The sequence below is a fragment of the Lactuca saligna genome, chromosome 8 (genome assembly GCF_052625555.1).
Source record: "Lactuca saligna cultivar CGN05327 chromosome 8, ASM5262555v1, whole genome shotgun sequence".
NCBI classification, from domain to species: Eukaryota; Viridiplantae; Streptophyta; class Magnoliopsida; order Asterales; family Asteraceae; genus Lactuca; species Lactuca saligna.
The window spans coordinates 202,571,359-202,591,161 of NC_136424.1; the positions used below are offsets into that span (position 1 = coordinate 202,571,359).

At 33.5% G+C, this 19,803-nt stretch overlaps 1 protein-coding gene across 1 annotated transcript; it reads left to right on the forward strand.

The window, feature by feature from the left end:
• The first annotated feature begins 1,943 nt into the window (after positions 1 to 1,943).
• On the forward strand, positions 1,944 to 4,014 carry LOC145009716 (nicotianamine aminotransferase 1-like). Its single transcript, XM_078968357.1, has 7 exons — positions 1,944 to 2,231; positions 2,341 to 2,680; positions 2,804 to 3,022; positions 3,134 to 3,193; positions 3,268 to 3,423; positions 3,499 to 3,592; positions 3,688 to 4,014. The coding sequence occupies exons 1-7, from the start codon at positions 1,966 to 1,968 to the stop codon at positions 3,804 to 3,806; spliced, it is 1,254 nt and encodes a 417-aa protein (XP_078824483.1). The 5' UTR covers positions 1,944 to 1,965; the 3' UTR covers positions 3,807 to 4,014.
• The last annotated feature ends 15,789 nt before the right edge of the window (positions 4,015 to 19,803 follow it).

Below are 19,803 nucleotides of genomic sequence, written 5' to 3' on the forward strand. Positions count from 1 at the left end.
TTTTTTTGAAAAAAGAATACGGAAGCCTATTTTCATCTTTCACAGCATGCTTATATTTAACTTTAAAGCTCACATCAATTGTTGAGAAGGTATATTTCTTATTCTTATTTTGTTACTACCGGAGACATAAAAAAACTTTCTAACGAGGGCGTTCATGTATTTTGTACAACCCGTCTGTTATATTATGTCATGCCATCTCTTGTCTTGTCTATTGATTTTTTACAAAGGTATACACACACATGTAACATCATAATTTCATTATATATAACATCCAATTTTAACATTGAGTTTACTGTTTTCGAAAATAGGATCATAGTTACCAATTAAAAAGATGGAACCAAGAACCGAACAAAACATCAAAAAAAAAAAAAAAAAAAAAATCAAAAAACGACATTATACATCCAAATTATAAGTATTCAACAAAGAACCATACGAATGAGTAAAAACATATAATTTCGAAAACAATATCAAACTTACAGATTAAAATGATTCAAGGAAGAAATACATACATTTATTCGACTAATCAAACTGATGGGAATGTTGAAGTTTTTTTGCATTTGTTTTCTACGTGGGAATTATGACATAATGTTTGTGTAAATCGATTTTTAAAATGGTTTGAAATATATATACAAGTCAATATGATGGAAATTAGCAGGTAATCAATTGAAATCTCATTTAAACTTAAAATAGAAGATATCATGTTTGAAAGTGTATTGGTTCATAAAAATATTTGAAACTTTTGAAATTTGAAATTAATAGTTTCCGAGATTTCAACATATAATGTATTTGGAAAGAAATTTTGAATGGAAATAGAGCTTAAATTTAAGGTTTACATTTATAAGGAACCAATTTTGTAGTTGTAAGTTTGGAAAGAATTCAAGTATCATTTTCATTCAATTCCTACATTTAATTTCCTAATATAACGGATTGACTTTTTGTTTGATCAAGGTGACGTAAGCAAAAATTAATCTAAGGGTGTAAAACCTATAAAAAAAACACAATCAACGATCCAGATTATTTTAGATGATGTCATAAGGTTTCTCTTTTAATAATATTTAGAGATTAGAGATTTCCCCTGTAATCAAATTTAAAGTTTCAAGAACCCGTCAAGTGTTTTTTTTTTTTTTTTTTTTTTTTTTTTTTTTTTTTTTTGTTTTTTAGTGTAGATTGGTGTGTCAATAGGATCAATAAATAGGTAAGCAATGGGCAATAAATAATACCAAAAAAAATAAAAATACTTAATTTTTTTTTTTTTTTTTTTTTTAAGTGTAGATTGGTGTGTCTAGGATCAATAAATAAATAGGTAACCAATAGGCAATAAATAATACCAAAAAAAAAAAATACCGAAAAAAAAAATTGTTGGTAAAATAGGTAACCAATGAGCAATAATCCGCATTCAAACCCCTTTTTCCGTTGGTTCATGCATCTATATTAGCGCCAATTAATGCTTTGTGAAAATATAATTATAGTTGGGTCAAAGTGCCAATGGTGCGTAAAATTTGCTCTTTTCAAGAACTTGTTATGGTAGGACTGAGTTGTCATATTGTAAGATAATTGTTGGGACTTTAAGCTAGAAATGTTGTTTTTACTTTTTATGTCTATATATAATTTGAATATCATCCAATGAGTACATTCAAATATAATAACCTCCTCACCCATGTATATGTCCCTAACATGTGAACGTCTCATCAATATAATGCAGCGTAAGTGGCACATGGAAATTACCGAAACAAAGATAAATTTGTTCTTTTAATTGTAAGACTGTGACATGTCCTTAACATGTGAACCCTTCATCATCATCGTAGAGTAAATGTGTTGGCTAGCGACCAGCAGAAATTTAAACCCAGTGCATGTCCATCTGCTGGGGCCCACCGCTATTATCAACCACTCAACCACATTTCGACTTCTATAAATCAAGCCATTCTCGACATAACCAAAGAAAATTAACGAAGAATAGCAAGAAGAATGGAGAAGCAGGAATGGGGTTTCAAGGAGAACCATGAGCTTCATGCAGCTGCATCTTTCACGATCAGAAACATCCTCGAAGCCATCATGGGCAACATTGATGAAACCGCAACTGGGAAACCAATGATTCATCTCGGACATGGTGATCCTTCGGTGTATCCATGCTTCAAACCATCTCCTGTATTAGAAGAAGCCTTAGTTCAATCAATTCAATCCACTCAGTTCAATGGTTACCCTGCTGGTGTTGGAATTATTCCTGCAAGAAGGTTTGTTGCCTTAGTATTATCTGTATTTCCAGATTTTGATTTTAAGCATCATTATTAACGACACAATAATTATGACGGGTTGCTAATATTTTGTTCATTAATTTAACAGGGCTATTGCTGAGTATCTAACGAGAGATCTTCCCTACGAATTAACAGCTGATGATGTTTTCCTAACGGCTGGAGCAAATCATGCTATCGAAGTCGTACTAACATTTCTTTCACGTCCGGGTGCTAATATACTTTTTCCTCGGCCTAATTACCCAATTTATGAAGCTCGCGCAAGATTTAGTCCACTTGAGGTTCGCCATTTTGATCTCCTCCCTGAGAAAGGTTGGGAAGTTGATCTTGATGGTGTCAAAGCATTGGCAGATGAAAATACGGTGGCTATTGTCCTCATCAACCCTGGAAATCCCTGTGGAAATGTTTTCACAATCGACCATATGCGAAAGGTGCGGTTATTATGATACGGTTGAATAATGTTATTCCTATTACAAATATGGTTGAATATTATGATAGATGTTATGTGGTACGTAACGTATAGATTCTTGTTTTTGTTTGTTCGGAAACTATAGATAGCGGAATTAGCAAGAGAACTTCGGATTTTGGTGATAGCCGATGAAGTTTATGCGCATCAAGTTTTTGGACAAAAGCCTTTCATCCCCATGGGAGTATTTGGAGATATCGCACCAGTTGTGACGCTTGGGTCATTATCAAAACGATGGATCATTCCTGGTTGGCGTTTTGGTTGGATAGCAATAAGTGATCCTAATGGCATTCTTCGCAAAACCGGGGTTTTAATTTTCTCTATTCTCTAGCTTTTTGAACTTCTCTAACATTTATATGTATTTTTCAAGAACTACAAATCACATTATTCTCGTATCTAACATTTGTAATCATGTCAGCTTGCTGAAACCATAAAGAGTACTCTTGTGATAGCAGCAGATCCGCCAACCGTTATTCAGGTTCGTAGTTGAAGAATTAATATTTTTGATGAATGACTCGTTTCAATTACATTGAATATTTAAAACGTATGTAGGGAGCTATTCCTTATATCATGAAGAACACGCCAGACTCTTTCTTCTTGAATATCAACAAAATACTGAAGGGGGCTTCGGATATGTTCTATGAGAGGCTTAAAGAGATACCCTTTGTTGCATGCCCACACAAACCCGAGGGATCAATGTTTGCGATGGTAGAGATATTTATTAATAAAGTTAATGTTCGTTAAATACAATTTGTTAAAATTTGGCTGAATTTGCTTGTACAGGTGAAGTTGAAACTACAAGCTTTTGATGACGTTGCTGATGATACAGACTTCTGTATGAAGTTGGCTAAAGAGGAATCCATGATCCTTTTTCCAGGTGAAATAGCACCTTCATTTGCATAAACAATGGTCACTTGTCTATATTACTATAATTTTAATTTTATTTTAAGTTTTAATGTTATATCTGTGTAGGGTATGCTGTTGGTATGAAAAACTGGGTTCGAGTGAGTTTTGCTGCCGAGCCAAATGTGCTTCAAGATGCAATTGTGAGGCTGAAAGCGTTTTGTTTGAGACATGCAAAACAGCAGTAATAAGATATGTGACAATGGAAATCTGTCTTGAAGTTTTTGCATTCAGAGTCTTTTAAGGCTCACTTTTTTGCAATTTGAAGAATAATACCTCCTTTTTGAGGAACAAGTTTGTTTTAACTTGCGAAGTCATGCTCCAGTGCTCCACAATTGTAGAACCGATCCTGGGTTGTTATTCAGTCTCATGTTAGCATTCAGTAAACTCTTTGATTTTCTTTCTTTTATTATATCTATAAAACAAAAGAATGTTCATATACCCCTCGTTAAAAACCTTTCCCTAGAAAACCTTTGGGACAAAAACTTTGGCTAAAAGATAAAAGAGTACGATCTCGATCTCTTGAACGAAGGAATTAACTATCCATGAAGTGTCTTATTTTAAACAAATGACAAAAGAGTACACAATGAGCAAAGAAGTATTCAATTGGATACTCCCCAAACTTCATCAATCCTTAGTAAAACACATTTTGTGTCATGTTAAAAACAACTTTGTAAAGGAAAACTCTCTCTAACAAAACCCTTTAACAAAAGATAAAAAAAAGTACACAAACACTTGTGGTGATGTTCCCCCTCACATGTACTCAATAGGGATGTTCCCACTTCATCGCCTTCTTCACATGATTAATATATGTTATAAATCATCCCACAGAGAGAAGCATAATCAACCTTGAGATTGTAGTATAGATTTGCTAGGATTGAATATGGCTGAAGCTTTGCCTTTTCAAGACTAGAATTTCTCCTAGTCAAGCATCAGAAAATCACTCCAAAGAAGAAACTCCGTAATGATGGTAATTTTGAATTCCTAAAATCACTAATTAAAGTAGTAGAAGGAGAATACGACATCTCATTCTACATGGTAAGTATCTGATCAGAAGAAGGAACATTGAAAGGACCATTGACTTCCAATTTAAGAATTTGAGAAAACTGCTTCTTATATAAATTCTTGTTCTCTTTGATTTCCATCTGAAATGTAATGACCTCACCATTCCTGTTGTAAACAGTTGTGGAACATGCAATGATAACCAGTTCATCATCATTGCAAAAGATGAAGATAAAGCATGATGAAGAACGGAGTCATTCAGACATTGAACAAGCATATAAAGAACTTCAGGATAGGCATTCACAACTCACAACTCGATTAAACTAGATGTTGTTTGACTGACTCTTATTATGTCGAATGGAGGTATCGTCATTAGTAGTGTTGAGCAAATCCACATTAGACATGATGATAATCAATCAAATTGGTTTTTTAGAAGAAAGGAGAATTTAGGGTTAAGGTTCTTGAGAGAATTTTGTGAGAGCGGAAAAAACGAAATAGAACCATCAATCCCCTTTTTATGGCGTCAAATTAGAATTTGAAATGTTTTCCAATAAAAATATGCCATGTGGAAAGAAGGTAACTAAGTCATTGTCAGTGTTTGCCACGTGTAAGGGTAATAAGTAGTTTCCTTCTAACAGATATAAAGATATAGTAAGCTGATATCATCAGCATAACAGTCACATCACCTTCTAACAAATATCGAACTTCCATTGTTAAATCATCGAACAAGAACCAAACTTTGATATCTCTATACTAATAAAAGAGTAGCTCTTTTGTCATGTGTCATCATATTAGACATTTTAATTAATGTGTTGCCACTTGTCAATCTATTAGTTTTCCATTTTAAATTTATTACACCTCCTCATTAATGTGATTCTATTTTAAATTTTAAATTATTGTTTTCATTAATTCATAAATAAAAAATATCTAATATATATATTACAAATTAATTTTATATATTTATTTGAATCAATGATTATAATTTCACATAACTAATAAAAATATCTCTTAAATTAATAATTTATTTAAAATAACTTATTAATCATTTTGAGTTTTTACTATAAAAGTTTGATTAAATTTATAACCGTGGTTCCCACGGGTTATAAACTAGTTGAGAATAGAGAAGGTTGGGTCTCATCCACTAATGGGCATAATAAAAGAAATCATAACCCAGACCTTGCAGAATCTTGGTAAAAGTTCTTATTACTTGAAACTTCAAGGATTCTAGTGCAATTGTGTTCCGATGAAAAATATAGAATCAAGATTAATAATTTTTTTTTGGAAAGTCGTGATATCAAATAAACTTTGATATAAAACCAATATGATCCCATGTAAAGATTATATTCCTCCGACATCAAGAGAGATATCGAAGTGCTTGTATGGTTTCCTGTGAATCACACTCGAATACTAATAGAGAAGTATCGAAGGGCATCTTTTGATTAATGTCGAATGTAGGTTGTGTTTTCAAACATATATGCAACTTAACATAAGAGTAGTGTTATGTATGAAAATCCTTGAGTGATTAGTATAATCAACTGCAACTAAATATTGGTTAGATTATAAGGTAAAAAACAATTGAAAATGTTCAAACTAAAATCACATTTCATGAAATGAAAACCTTGATTTTCTTGGGAAGAAATGACTTGGTAATGATCAATTTCATTAAGATCACACAAAAAGAATGAAAATGAGATTTTGAACATCAAGCAAAGGCATAGCAAAACTTTAAGTGTTTTCTTCCGTTAATTCCTTGGTAAAAATCTAGAACAATTAATAGTTCACCTGTTAATTCCTTAATGGTATTGTTTTGTGGGTTTCACTAAAATCATGGTGGTAATGACCTCAAGATTATAAACACAAAGCTTTAGCAAACCACAATTCTTGTTGGTTTCGACTACAGATCTAATGGGTTATGCATCTAAGTGCGTGCTTTGTGTAAGAAAATAAGGTAAGAAGATGGACAATGAGTCTCTCAAAAGTTCATGGTGACAACAAATTTGTAACGCCCGTATATTCGGGCTAGTCAATTTAGAGGCAATAAGCGTCAAAAATAACTTTTTAATAGAATAATATTTAGAATAAATAATCTTAACCAAGTTATAGTATATGTCACAAGAGTTCTGTACATATAAAGAACGCTGAAATCCGAGTTATAACAAAGAAGTTATGTCTTGTCGAAGTTTTGCGACAAAACCTATAAGACACCAGGAATCGTAAAAAGTAATTTTTTGATAAAGTAATTTTTAGCCTTAGATATATAAATGAAAGTTGTAGTATATGTTAAACATAGAACATACATAAAAAGAACGCCCAAATCTGACTTCGTATGAGGAAGTTATGTTTTTTCTAAGATTTGGCACAATAGTGCACAACATGAAATTCGAATTTTAGATCGATCGATTTTTGGCCAATGCAACCTAAATGAGAATTGAATATCTCATTAATAAGAGCTCAACGATAAAAAGACAGACGAAAACATAATTCATATGTAGAAGTTATGAGTTCTAAACAGTCATTTGACAGTGTAATCTTCTCATAATGTTAAATTTAAAATTGGGGGTGATGTGGCAATATCTACGAGTGGATATAAAAAAGTCAAAAATTAAGATTGTATACGAAAGTTACTGTGTTTAGAAGTCAAGAGTGTGCTACTGCAAAGGGGGTGATGTGGCGCGATCTGAACTATTGCTTTCTCTCAAATTCTTGCCACCAGATGGTGACATGTGGCACCCAACTGTATTCCAGCCTATAAATACCATGCGAGAGTGCTTTCATTCTTCACACCAAAACCCACTTCTCTCTCTCTCTCTCTCTCTCTCTCTATCTCTCTTTCTTTCTCTCTCTCTCTCTCTCTCTCTCTCTCTCCCTATACACTCTCTAAACCCCCAAAAACCCTCCTAAAGCCCTAGTAGCCTCAAGGCACTAGAGGAAATCCCCAGAGCACCCGAGGGCTCCGAGAAGATGAGCTTTCGAATCAAAAACTCTGCTTTAGCGAAGCCCGGTTTTTAGTAAAACCCGTTGTAAGTGAAATACGCCTACCATACTTTAAATATACTTTATATTTAAATATAATATTGTTATTATGAACCTATAAATAAGATTTATCAGTGATTCAAATTCGTTACACTGATTGATCAACTTATAGGAATGATGTTTATGCTGTGATTTATTAAGATGTTTAAAGTGAGATTTCCAAATAGACCCTACCTCAGATATAATCCTACCTGGTTGTTCCTTACTTGATAGTTCATGAAGTAGACTTTGAGTTAATGAAAAATCTAGACTAATAATTAGCAGCAATAAATATTAGACTAAAATCTAGTTGTAATAATACTAGGTTTCATCGAAGGAAATCATATCGTTAAGAAGTGAGGCCCTACTCGAATTTCGAGTCGTCATTTTAACAAGTGAGTGCATAGTTACTTTCACCTTACACATAGATATGAAGTATTTTACATAAATTACGTGCTATGTGTGCATATAACCTGTATACTTGCTATCTATGCGCGATGAATGATTTTATACATGTTTTAAATAATTTAAACTGTATATGTATTTTATATCTACGAATACGTTGGGTAAAACATGGGTAGATGAATGATGAGAGATGAAAGATGATATGAGTGAACACTGGCAACCATAGACTTAGTGCCTTATAAAAAACATCGGCAACTTTGGACTTAGTGCCTATTGGATAAACGATGGTTGCTATGCACTTAGTACCTGTTAGATAAACATTGGTAACTATGGACTTAGTACGTATTGGATAAACCATGGTAGCTATGGATTTAGTACCCAATGAATGAACTTTAGCAACTATGGAATTAGTGCTTTACGAACAAGCATTGGCAACGATTGATTTAGTGCATGTCATATAAACCCTGGAAGCAATGGACTTTGGAATGAACGAATGTAGGATAGATGATTCTTAGGATAGACCCTTAAGATTAAAGAAGATAATGGGGATGTGTAATTGGGTTGATTGTTTGATCTTTAAACATAATAATTATATTAATGTGGGTTGAAAAGCCTACATACTCACTGGGTTTTCTAACCTAACCCACTCAGTTTATTTGTATCACATGTATCAATATGAAGCTACATTACACCGATAGATTAAGGAGATGTAGATCACAAGTGTAAATGAATGTAAGGTGTGTTTATGTTTATGTTTCTGTATTCACGATGACATCCTAAAGTTTTACAATGAATAAAATACATTTCTTAGGCAATGATTTGATAACATATTTATCATGTTTTTCTGGGAACAAATTGCGCAACACTTTTCTTTAAAAGGTTACTTAGATTTTAAAATAAATATAAGTAAAAATTTTTAAAATAACCATGAAAATGAGGATGTCACAAAATTGAATCGCATAAATAATTTTCCAATAAGCATAATTCTAAGTTGGTATAGACTCAAGATGTCAAGGGTTAATAAAAAATTATGGTTAATATATATCTGGCAATTCATTTGTTCCAGAGTAGAATACAAAGTACTAACCAAAAATAGAGAAAATCCTTTTGGAAATTTTTATTTTTATTGAAAAGACAAGAATAAATAAAATCTTTTTGGTATTTTTGATTTTTAATGAGAACAAAAATAAAGATTTTTTTTTGTTGTATTTTGCAAAATAAAGAAAATCTTCTTGCAATTTTTTGTTTTTAAAGAAAATCAAAAGCAAAGAGATTTTCAATGTAAAAGAAAGGTACCAAAACTTCGATAGTAGCCTTACTCCTCTAAATGATTCAGCGAGAATATCGAATATGAAGAGTATCGAAGCTCTAAATGTGAACAATAATATCTGAACGATCCAATTCTAATGTCAAATCTTAAAGAACATCAAAGTCTTCATTAGTGAACGATGAGTTAAGTATACTTTTAAAAATAAAAGTTCACATTCATAGATGCATTTAGCGTGTATAATTATGAGTTAAATGATAGTCAGACTAGTGTATCCTACCCTAAGCCCATAACCAAACAAGGAACAAGAGTCAAGGTTATCAACAATAGTCCTAAGTCCATTAAAGCATACATATACACCAATGCATAAAAGAATATGATTTTGGAAGTAAAAGAGTTTGAAAGACAGTTTAAAGTTGTTTAAAAAGAGTTTTACAATGAGATCTAACTATGTTTTAAAAGTAGTTTGGAAATGAGTTTGAAATAAGATATTTGACAAGTATACCAATGTTTTATACTAACACAATTTAATTGTGTTCAACTTGTATCCCCCTCCCCCCTAAAAGCATTTAAAATAGTTTAAAAGGTTGATTGCAGGGGTATGAACTCACCTGAAATGAGTGGTTTAAATGAAAGATCGATATGGGATGTTGTGTGTCAAGTGAAGTCTCGAACTCAAACGGATCCTATTTAGCGTGAAATAACACATATATGTATCAAGTTAGGGTATAACACCACTAGATATGATAGGGAACCACCGTAGGGACTAGAAAACACTTGAACTAAGTGTTAAAAATATTATGTGATTGGATGAGGGAGGTTTACGGCCAGACTAAGGTGTGTACGACCATGGGTGTACGGCGCATGAGTGTACGACCATACACTCATGCAGAAGTGTGCATTTGAGGTGTTGTTAAGGTTATAACTAGCATCAAGGAAGTGTTCTAGGTCCCATGCCTAATTTAATTGAAAGCTTAAGGCCAACAATAAGCATCAAAGAGGGTTTACGGCCCTATAAGGCGTGTATGGCCGTACACCTGGGTTTACGACCGTACACCCTTCATATTCGTGCTAAGTTGGTCGATTTCAACATGAATATCAAGCATTTCTAGTAGGCAACAAGCATAGGAAGCAGTTACTCATGATTTAGAAGCTTGAAGAGGGTAACAGCCACCAAGAACTAGTGTGTGATCTTGATGTTCTTGGTGAAAGATGAACATATAGCCAAAGATGAAATTAATGAGATGAAACATGGATTCACCACTAGATAAAGCAATGTAGCAACAAATCAAGGTGTGAAACACTTACTTTTTTGGATACCTTGGTGAGAATTGTGATGATAGTTGAGAGAGAATCCGATTTTTGGGCTTGGGAGTGTAAAAAGTGTTGGAAAATGGTTAACTACCACTTATATAGGGGAGAGTGTATGGCCATGAGGGGTTGTACGGCCGTACACTCCTCTTGAAGGAGTGTTTGGCCCGAAATGCAACTTTATGACCTTGCCAACTCATCCCTTAACCCAACCTTGATTGTACTTAAGCTTAGGACACTCAAATAGACCCTAAACGATGCTAAAAGATAGCAGAATAAATCTGGCTTTGATTGAATTGAATGGCTTGTACAAGAGAGAAATTTCGGGTTGTCACAATCTCCTCACTCTCATGCTTCTCCTCATCAACTCCATCACAATTGTGCGTTGCAACATCACACCATATGTCGGATGATGCATTTCCTTATCATTAGATCAGGATAAAAAAATGCGATAAATGCCATCTCTTTCTTCAATCTTCATCGTGTAATAAGCTTCTTATTTTACTTTCTCCTCTTTCTCACTTTTCTTTTTCAATATGAAATCCCATACCAAATGATTTTTACAATTAGAATACTTGCAATTGTATCCAGAATCACCAACTAGCTTTTTATTTGACTTATTTTCACCAAAATTCTCATCGTTCTTATTGTGAACACCAAAATTGGATTTTGGTAGAACTTATTGAAATTATTATTTGAATAATATGCTAAAACTTTGTCATTAGAGTTTACAATCGTGCCCTCTTTATTTTCGTCATCTTCATCATCAGAACAAGCATATTTAACATTTGTTTTAGAAAAAAAAAATAGCTAAAGGACCACCAAAACTTGTTTTGCTATTATCTATAGTTTTTTCCTTGACTCCAACTTTATATACTTTCAAAGCATTGTAAAATTCTGACACGGAATATGAGTCAAAATTCTCTTGATTTTTCATTATTAATAAAATGTTTTGACATTCCTTCCATAAAACTTGAAAGGATGGTATGTTGAATTAAAAGATATATCGAACATCATTCCTCGAACACTAGTAAATCAAATCACTACATTGCTGATAATAGGCTTCAGTGGACTCCGTCTCTTTCAACTTAAATTCAGACAATTCAGATTAACCTTGAGTTATTAAGCTCTTCTTTGTTCTTTCATTCTCTATAAACTTTTCTTTGAGAGTATTCCAGATATCTTATGTCGTTTTACAACCTAGAATAGTTGTAAACCACTAGTCGTAATGCAGTGTGAGTTCTTGGATGCCCCTTTTGTCATTCACTTCTTAATTGAGTTGATCTATAGTTATATTTTCATTTTTTTGTAGCAGCTCCAACAACTTCAACATCATTTACCTAGTATGGACCACTCGTGATTGGGCGCCACAAATCTTCATCGATCGGTGTCAAATAATCTTTGATATGATGCACCTATTGATCGTAATACTCTTGAAGCATCATTGGAGTTTTTGTGTAAGATCCAAGAAGGTTTAAATAGTTCATCATCATGTTTGCCACCAATATGATTAGGCAGAATAAGAAAATTGAATTAAAATGAAATGAAATTAGATTTATTGAATCTCAATAGTAGAATCGTAAAATATCAAAAAACAGTTCGAAGAAAAATTACTATTAAATGCAAAAATTTTTGTATTCAAAACAGTTGAATCAACAAATGCAATCAAAAGAAGATTATCCAAACGTTTTGATGATTCCTGCTCTGATACCACTTGATGAGTCAAGAATTCAATCAAGTATTGATTTTAGAAAGGAAATGAATATGAAATGTAAATAAATATGTTTAAGGTCGATATTGTTTGGAAGTAACAAGGTTACAAAGTACAATATGAATTCTGGAAAAGCGCTCCTCACAACCTACACTATAATACTATTTTTAGTACCTTTAACATACACAAAATATGTAGAGAGACTTCGACAATCAAAGTAATTATCTAACTGTTGCCTCTAAAATACATACATACATATATATATATATATATATATATATATATATATATATATATCGAAGGTGTGTAACCTTCGCTATAGATTATAAGAAACTACTTCTACATACAAACGATAAGACTTCAATAGTAAATATCTTCACAACAAAACTATCCTCTACAAAGGTACATACCTATATAGTGTCTTGGTTATATGGGTTACACTTGAGATCATATCGATTCATGAATTCTACCTGATGCTTGAGAGAAATACCTAATAATTCCTTGGAGAGCACTTGGTAAAACATCATAACCACAACTAATCCAGTGATAATTTTCCTTATATTTTCTTTATTTACAATAATCGGATTGATCGGAAAATCAGACATACTTTTTGAGATTCAAAGGAAATCTGAAGCCACTTGCCAAGTTCTAATGAGTCTTTTTAGAAAGTAATGAAGATAACACATGAAACCAAAAGCACACAAAGATAAAGTATTTACGTGGTTTGGTTAAGGTGACCTATGTCCACATGCAAGAGGGGAGTACTCTTTATTCATAGAGTTCTCAAACAAAGATTATAAGTACCACCAACAGGGATTCGACCTACTTACTAAGGATACACAAGACATACCTTAAGAATTAGCAGACATCCCTATTTATTGTGAATGGGTTAGACTAAAACCATAATGGGCCAAACCTATTGGCCCATGAATGGAGCTAACCAATCCCAATCCACCATGTATCAACTTCTGGAACATTCATACTTGATTTACATTGCATGGGTACCAAAAAAACATATTCATCCTTGGAACATCATGATCCATAGTGGCACATCATGATGGAAGAGTTTCACATCAATATCACCATGGCTCATCAACCATCATTATGACATATCAATCAATAATCCTTAAGCGTCTTGAAAATACGAGCAATCATGAACAATCTTGAGCATCATAGAGGACTTCATAGCATATGAGGAACATGTGTGGTGCACCAAGCCACCAAAAGGAACATCATAATGCACAAATGGTGCATTATGATCATTAATGGCACATTTATACTTCAACAACACATCAAAAACACATCAATACTTTAGAGTACTCCATGGCACACTAGAGTGGCACAACCTTGTACCAAGGAAACAAACCGAAAACATGAATGACGTATCTTGTTCCCAAGATGGCACATCTTCCTTAATCATGTTGCATATAGCTTCAAGGTGGGGAATCCTCTTTCAAAAGTGGCACATCTCCTTCTCATGTGGCATAACTTTCTACCCAATGGCACACCATACTAACTAATGAAACACAATGTCTTTTAAGTGGCACATTTATGCCTAGTGTGGCACATCTTGAGTATGGATGGCATACCGATGCACCATGGTACTCCATTCCACTCCTAGGTGCTCGGTACACTTTTCAGATGCCCCATTCCTTTCTCAGGTGGTCCACACCCTTCTAAGATGCTCTATTCCCTGTTTATGATGATTTGTTCTTTTGTTACAAGATCCATTCCCTAATCACATGATTTTTTCCTTTGTTACATGCTCCATTAACTCCATGTTTTCCATTGAGTTGCAAGTGCTCCAAGGAATCTAAATGCTCTATTTGAATGATCTTAATGATCAAGTCATATTTAACAATATCCACCTTCACTTTAACATCATCCGAAGGGCCTTACCACCTGCAAACGTCAACCATGTCCAAAAAAATCTTGAACTTCTCTTTGTGAAATGTCATTGTCACCATGTCTTCTGAATTCTCCTTGGCACCTGACTTTTGAATGCATAACCTGTCATAGAACATAATAGGATTCTCCAACTTCAAAAGAAGACTCTGAGTGAGATCAACTACCAATTATATTCTTTCTTTAGAGTACTTTCATGGTCTGAGTCTACCGATCTAACCAAGTATGTATGTCATGCATTAGCTCTATACAAGAAAAACATCATGCATTCTCTTCAAGTTTAACAAGATCCACTTGAGCACTTCTTAATGAGCTATCCTCCGATATCCTCGAACCGAAAAAGAAGTATCAACACATCTAGATTAATCACGTTAGAACGCGACAACACTTTCTCAACGTAGTGAGAAACGTATAACCATCATGCTCTTTTATCCCTCCGAATGTCCATCCTTGTGATCTTCTGTTCAGCTCCTAAATCATTCATAACAAGCTCATTCTCTAGAAGCTTCTTTAAGTTGTACTTCCAGGCATCAACATCACCAAAATACCATTCCCCGGGTTGTTGAAGGGATTCCTTACGTCTATGTTGTTCCTTTCAACTTGTTCCTATTTCTATCACAAAATTGTGTGGTTTTTGTGTTACAAACTTCATATTCTGTCTAGTACCCTATCCTTCCCTACAACACTAGTAACACATCCTCTCTAGTTACACATAGCAGATTCAAAGGTCACATCTTTGCTGATAATAAATTTTGGAGTCTTTCCTTCTTTTATAGACCACAGACGATGACCTTTCCATCCTGATGCATATCCTATAAATATGTACTTCATGGCCCTGGACTCTAGTTTACCATCCTTCACATGAGTGTAATTAGGGCATCCAAACATTCCTAAACTAGAATTATTATAGGTTTTCACATACCTTACCTCTTAAGGAGTCTTACAATTAGTTACTATTGATGGAGATATATTCACCAGATAGTAGGTGGTATAGACTGCTTTCACCCAAAATTTCTCCGATAAATTAGTAGATAAATGGATGCACTGATCATACTTCACCAATGTTTGGTTCATCTATTCTACCACTCGAATCTAATCTGGTGTTAGTCGTACGACGAAATACCTCATTATACCTTCTGTTACACAGAAGTTGTCAAACGAAGCCTTGTGGAACTCCAACCCATTTTCATTTCTGAGTGACTTGAGTTGCTTATTCATATGTTTTTCAACCATAGTACTCCACTCTTTGAACCTCCCAAACAATTCATCTTCTTTGTTTGTCTTCAGAAAGTAAATGCAGGTCTTCATTGAGTAATCATCAATAAAGGTCACAAAGTATTGACATCCACCATGAGACTTCATAGGAAAGGGACCCCAAAGATTTGCGTGAACACACTTTAGAATCTCATTTCTTAAGTGTTGAACTGAACTGTTCACCCTGTGTTATATCGCTTGAACACAAGCTTCACCAGGTTTAGCATTTCTAGTTGCATCTCTAACAAACTAACCCTTCTCGCTCATATGTTCCAACTTATAATGTCGTAACTCTCTTTCATCATCTTACTCATCCAAATATCAAGATATAATCAACATTCCTATAACCGTAGAGCCTTCCATGATATAAATCACATGATGATTCATCTTTCCCTTCATAAATAGAAGGAATCCCTTGCACACTCTTACCCAGTCACCTTCTCTAGAATACTTCAGTCAATTGTTTTCCAAAGTACCAAGAGAAATTAGATTCTTTTGAACCTCAGGGACAAACTAGCAATCCAGTTTCCTGACCTTACAATCGTGCATCTTGATCTGCATTATGCCACTGCCCTTGATATTTTGGGCCCCATGGAGACATGGGCCCTGAACGGTCGCCCGGGTTACCTACCGTCTGGGTCGGCCATAGTCTTGGGACTATTTAATGGTAGAAGCCACATAGTTTGATCATTTTTAGGCTCCATTACCCTTATAATAGTCCTTGAGAAATCCTAACCTCCTAATTTTTTTGAGAATTGTATTATTTGAAAGCTTATTTCCTCATTTTTGAGTCAGGCTTGAAGATCAAGAAGGTTTCCTTATTGCATAAAATATGGTTTAAATTTTGGATCTAACAAAATAACTCCATTACGATACTTTTATGAGTATAAAGTTCATACATTGCTCTTTAGTTCATCAGATCTAGTTCCTTGTTGCATTTGCCACTTTTTGGTCCATTTTGTTTATGCCTTTGAAGTTATGAGAACTTGAGTACCTATGAATGCTCTCTGGACCTTTTGGGCTTTGAAAGTTGGGACCTTTTGCTTCCCATTCAGTTATATAAGAGATATGTCCCATTTAGTCATTTTAGATACTGGTTGTTTGGACCATCTTAATAGATAAAAATGAACACTTTATCTATTAAGTACCTATTGGGATTTAAATCTGAGAAGTTAAAACCTTGACTTAATAGATTAAGCCATAATGTGAGCTGAAATGCCATGGTACGATGCACATTCATTGCTGAAGCTATGATCATGTTATTTAGCTCATGTGAGTTTTCTCACTATACTGATTGTGACATTTCGTATCATTTGTACATTAGGATATATGTGTCATTAGGGTATGAGTATGCTAATAGACTTGGTAGTCTAGTTATGAATATGAATGACTAATTGTGTGATAATATTATAAGCTGTGATTGAAGGACTATTGGTAATATAAGTTCATCACTAAGTGAATGTCGTGGGGATGGTATGCAATTTGAATTGGATATCCTAAGAACTCTAGTCTAGGCCTTATTTTATGCTTTATGTTTGATTTATTGCTCTCAGGCAAGATCATTTGTTCGACTATCTATTTTATTCATTAACTATGCATGATTATGAATTCATAAGACAATTGTCCTTATTACTAGTAGCCTCGGTATGGTTATGGTAAGGCTGAAAGCCAAAGGTTATGGACAACTTAGTGTTAATAGTAGTGAATGATTAACAAGCAGTCGTAGTGGATGATTGTGATCCAGGTGTAGTGGACAGTTGAGAGCTAGTAATAGAATGGTGGCGGAACACAAATGAGTTATATGTCTGGTTATTATGTATGTTGATTCACATAAAAATCGAAAGAATATGTCTACTAGATAGCCAATAGGATAACAACAGCATAACCTTTTCTAGAACATTCTGAATGAATCACCATTTCTTGTATATGAAAATATACTTCTATATCTTCAAAGCCATATAAGATATGTAATATTAGCCGACTTGATCTTTCTAATTTTATGCTTGAAGATGGACCATAGGTAAAGTACTTGTCATTTCCCAATTTATAAATTGTTCAGCTTGTGTTTCTATATTATACCTTGCATTGAGATGAATTTACTTATGGTCCACTTGAGTTTCCATATTTGTTTGATATCTGATCTGACTAAAAACATCCGCCACGCTAAAAAAAATCTACAATGCATAGTTCATTGATTAAGTTGAAGGAGTTGTCAACTGTTATTGAATTAAACTCTACTATTGGTATGGGGTGATGACATTGAACTGATATCAATGATCATTGAACTTTTTAATTGGAAAAATTAAACTTTTTTATTTCTTAAATATATTTTCCATTCAACTTTATAGGACTCGAAGGCATTAAATAGAAATTTTGGTGTGAGTTGTGAGGAGAGTACAATGATATGTAGCTAGGTATCGATAAGGGTAAAGAATTCAATGCATTTTACATGTTCATTGTAGATGTTCTAAGCTAAAACTTGTTTAAGGCATGTAAGTCTCTATACATGCACATGTATCTTATATTTATTTATACCTTAATGAATGGATTAAATAATACATTCCAATCAGTGCTTTTAAGGTTCATACCACCGGCTCAATATATATATATATATATATATATATATATATATATATATATATATATATATATATATATATATATATATATATATATATATATGGTTTCATTTACATCCCCCAGTACATGGATCCAATTGTTTTTTTTTGTTTTCTTTTTGTAATCTATTTTTCCGATGATAGTGGGTCGGTGCCTGCTACGTGTTATGTTCCTATCTATGTATATCTATATAGATTATTATTTTTCCTTGTTTCATTCACCTTTCATCCACGTTTCCTCACCGCCTCCCTTTCCCAATCACATACATTGCTTCCACCGCTTTCAGTTTCTTTCATCTACCTCCTTCTATTGGAGACGATCACTAAAACCTTCCATCCCTTCTTCAATGATAAGCTTATGTAATTCAACCATGTCAATAATTTGGGTTTTGTTTGCTAATATCAGACTTAATTTGGTAAGGAATTTAATTTGGGAATTTCAATTTTAGCCAATCCCTACTAAAGCTTTCCAATTGTTTTTCCAATCTACAAAATTACCGCCTCACCTATTTGTATCCAGAAGTGTTCTTTCTGTGTTTTCTTGAAGGTACATTTTTTGGTTTTGAATTGATTGTTTAAATTTTGAGTATTTTGATTCAGTAGATTCGAATTTCAAGACATCTGAGTAACGGATTTGCAGGTTGAAATGGGGGTATCTGAAAACCGATGACAACGATGAAGAAATTGAAGAAGAAGAAGATGACGAAGAAGAAAGAAAGAAAGAAACGATCATGGTCACAACGACACAATCAGATTACTTGGTGAAAATGATAGTTTAATGAAGAAGGTTATGGAAAAAGAGCTAGAACTGTTACCCTACTATGCATCTGCATTGCCATTATCCTATCATCGTATCATAGTTGTTGGTATAACCCTCACCGATGTCAATGAAAATTTTTATGTTCTCTGATAAGCCTATTAGAATATGATTTCAGTGAGTTGAAGTCGATGTTGATTTTAGGGGTCAACACATCTTCTTCCAACAATCCATGTAACCCTAAAACACCATTGACATTCGATGCAAAACAGGTTACATTTCTAAACCTATCTACATTCCCTAAAATTGCTCCATTATTCTTTTATCTTATTAATTTTAAAATTGAATTCAAGGTTTTGTTCGCTTTAAATGATTTGTGTATGCCTTCATGTGCTATTTGCTTTTGCTTTGCTAAATGGTTCATGCACAACACTTATCTGTAAGTTAAATGTTGTTGATTAGGATTACATCGCCTAGGGTTTTGTTTGATACTTATAGGATCACATTATTGTTTTCAGTATATAATGGACCAAGATGAACTTTGAATTAATCTAACTTTTGTATGTTTGGTGAAACTTATGCAATTATGTTGTATAATTCGGTCATCTAATCATAGAGCCATAACACACATGACCTAACCATTATTGTGACCATTGAAACTTTGGAACCATGATTTTCATTTTCACCATGTCTTCAATTGTTTTAGTAATGCCACATAATTGGGTTGTTCAATCCCTTGAAATGTTTAAGCAAGTGGATCCATCTTTAAACTTCTCTTGTAATATATTCATCCAAAAAATGGATTTAGTTTAATAGTCATCAATGTTTTAGGTGTAGTAAGAAAGGCCCATGCAATTTCTAATGATTTAGGAAATGATTTAAGGGACATTGTCTCCTTGAGAATGTTAGAGAGCATGTTTATTCATGGTAATGAAGCTACAAT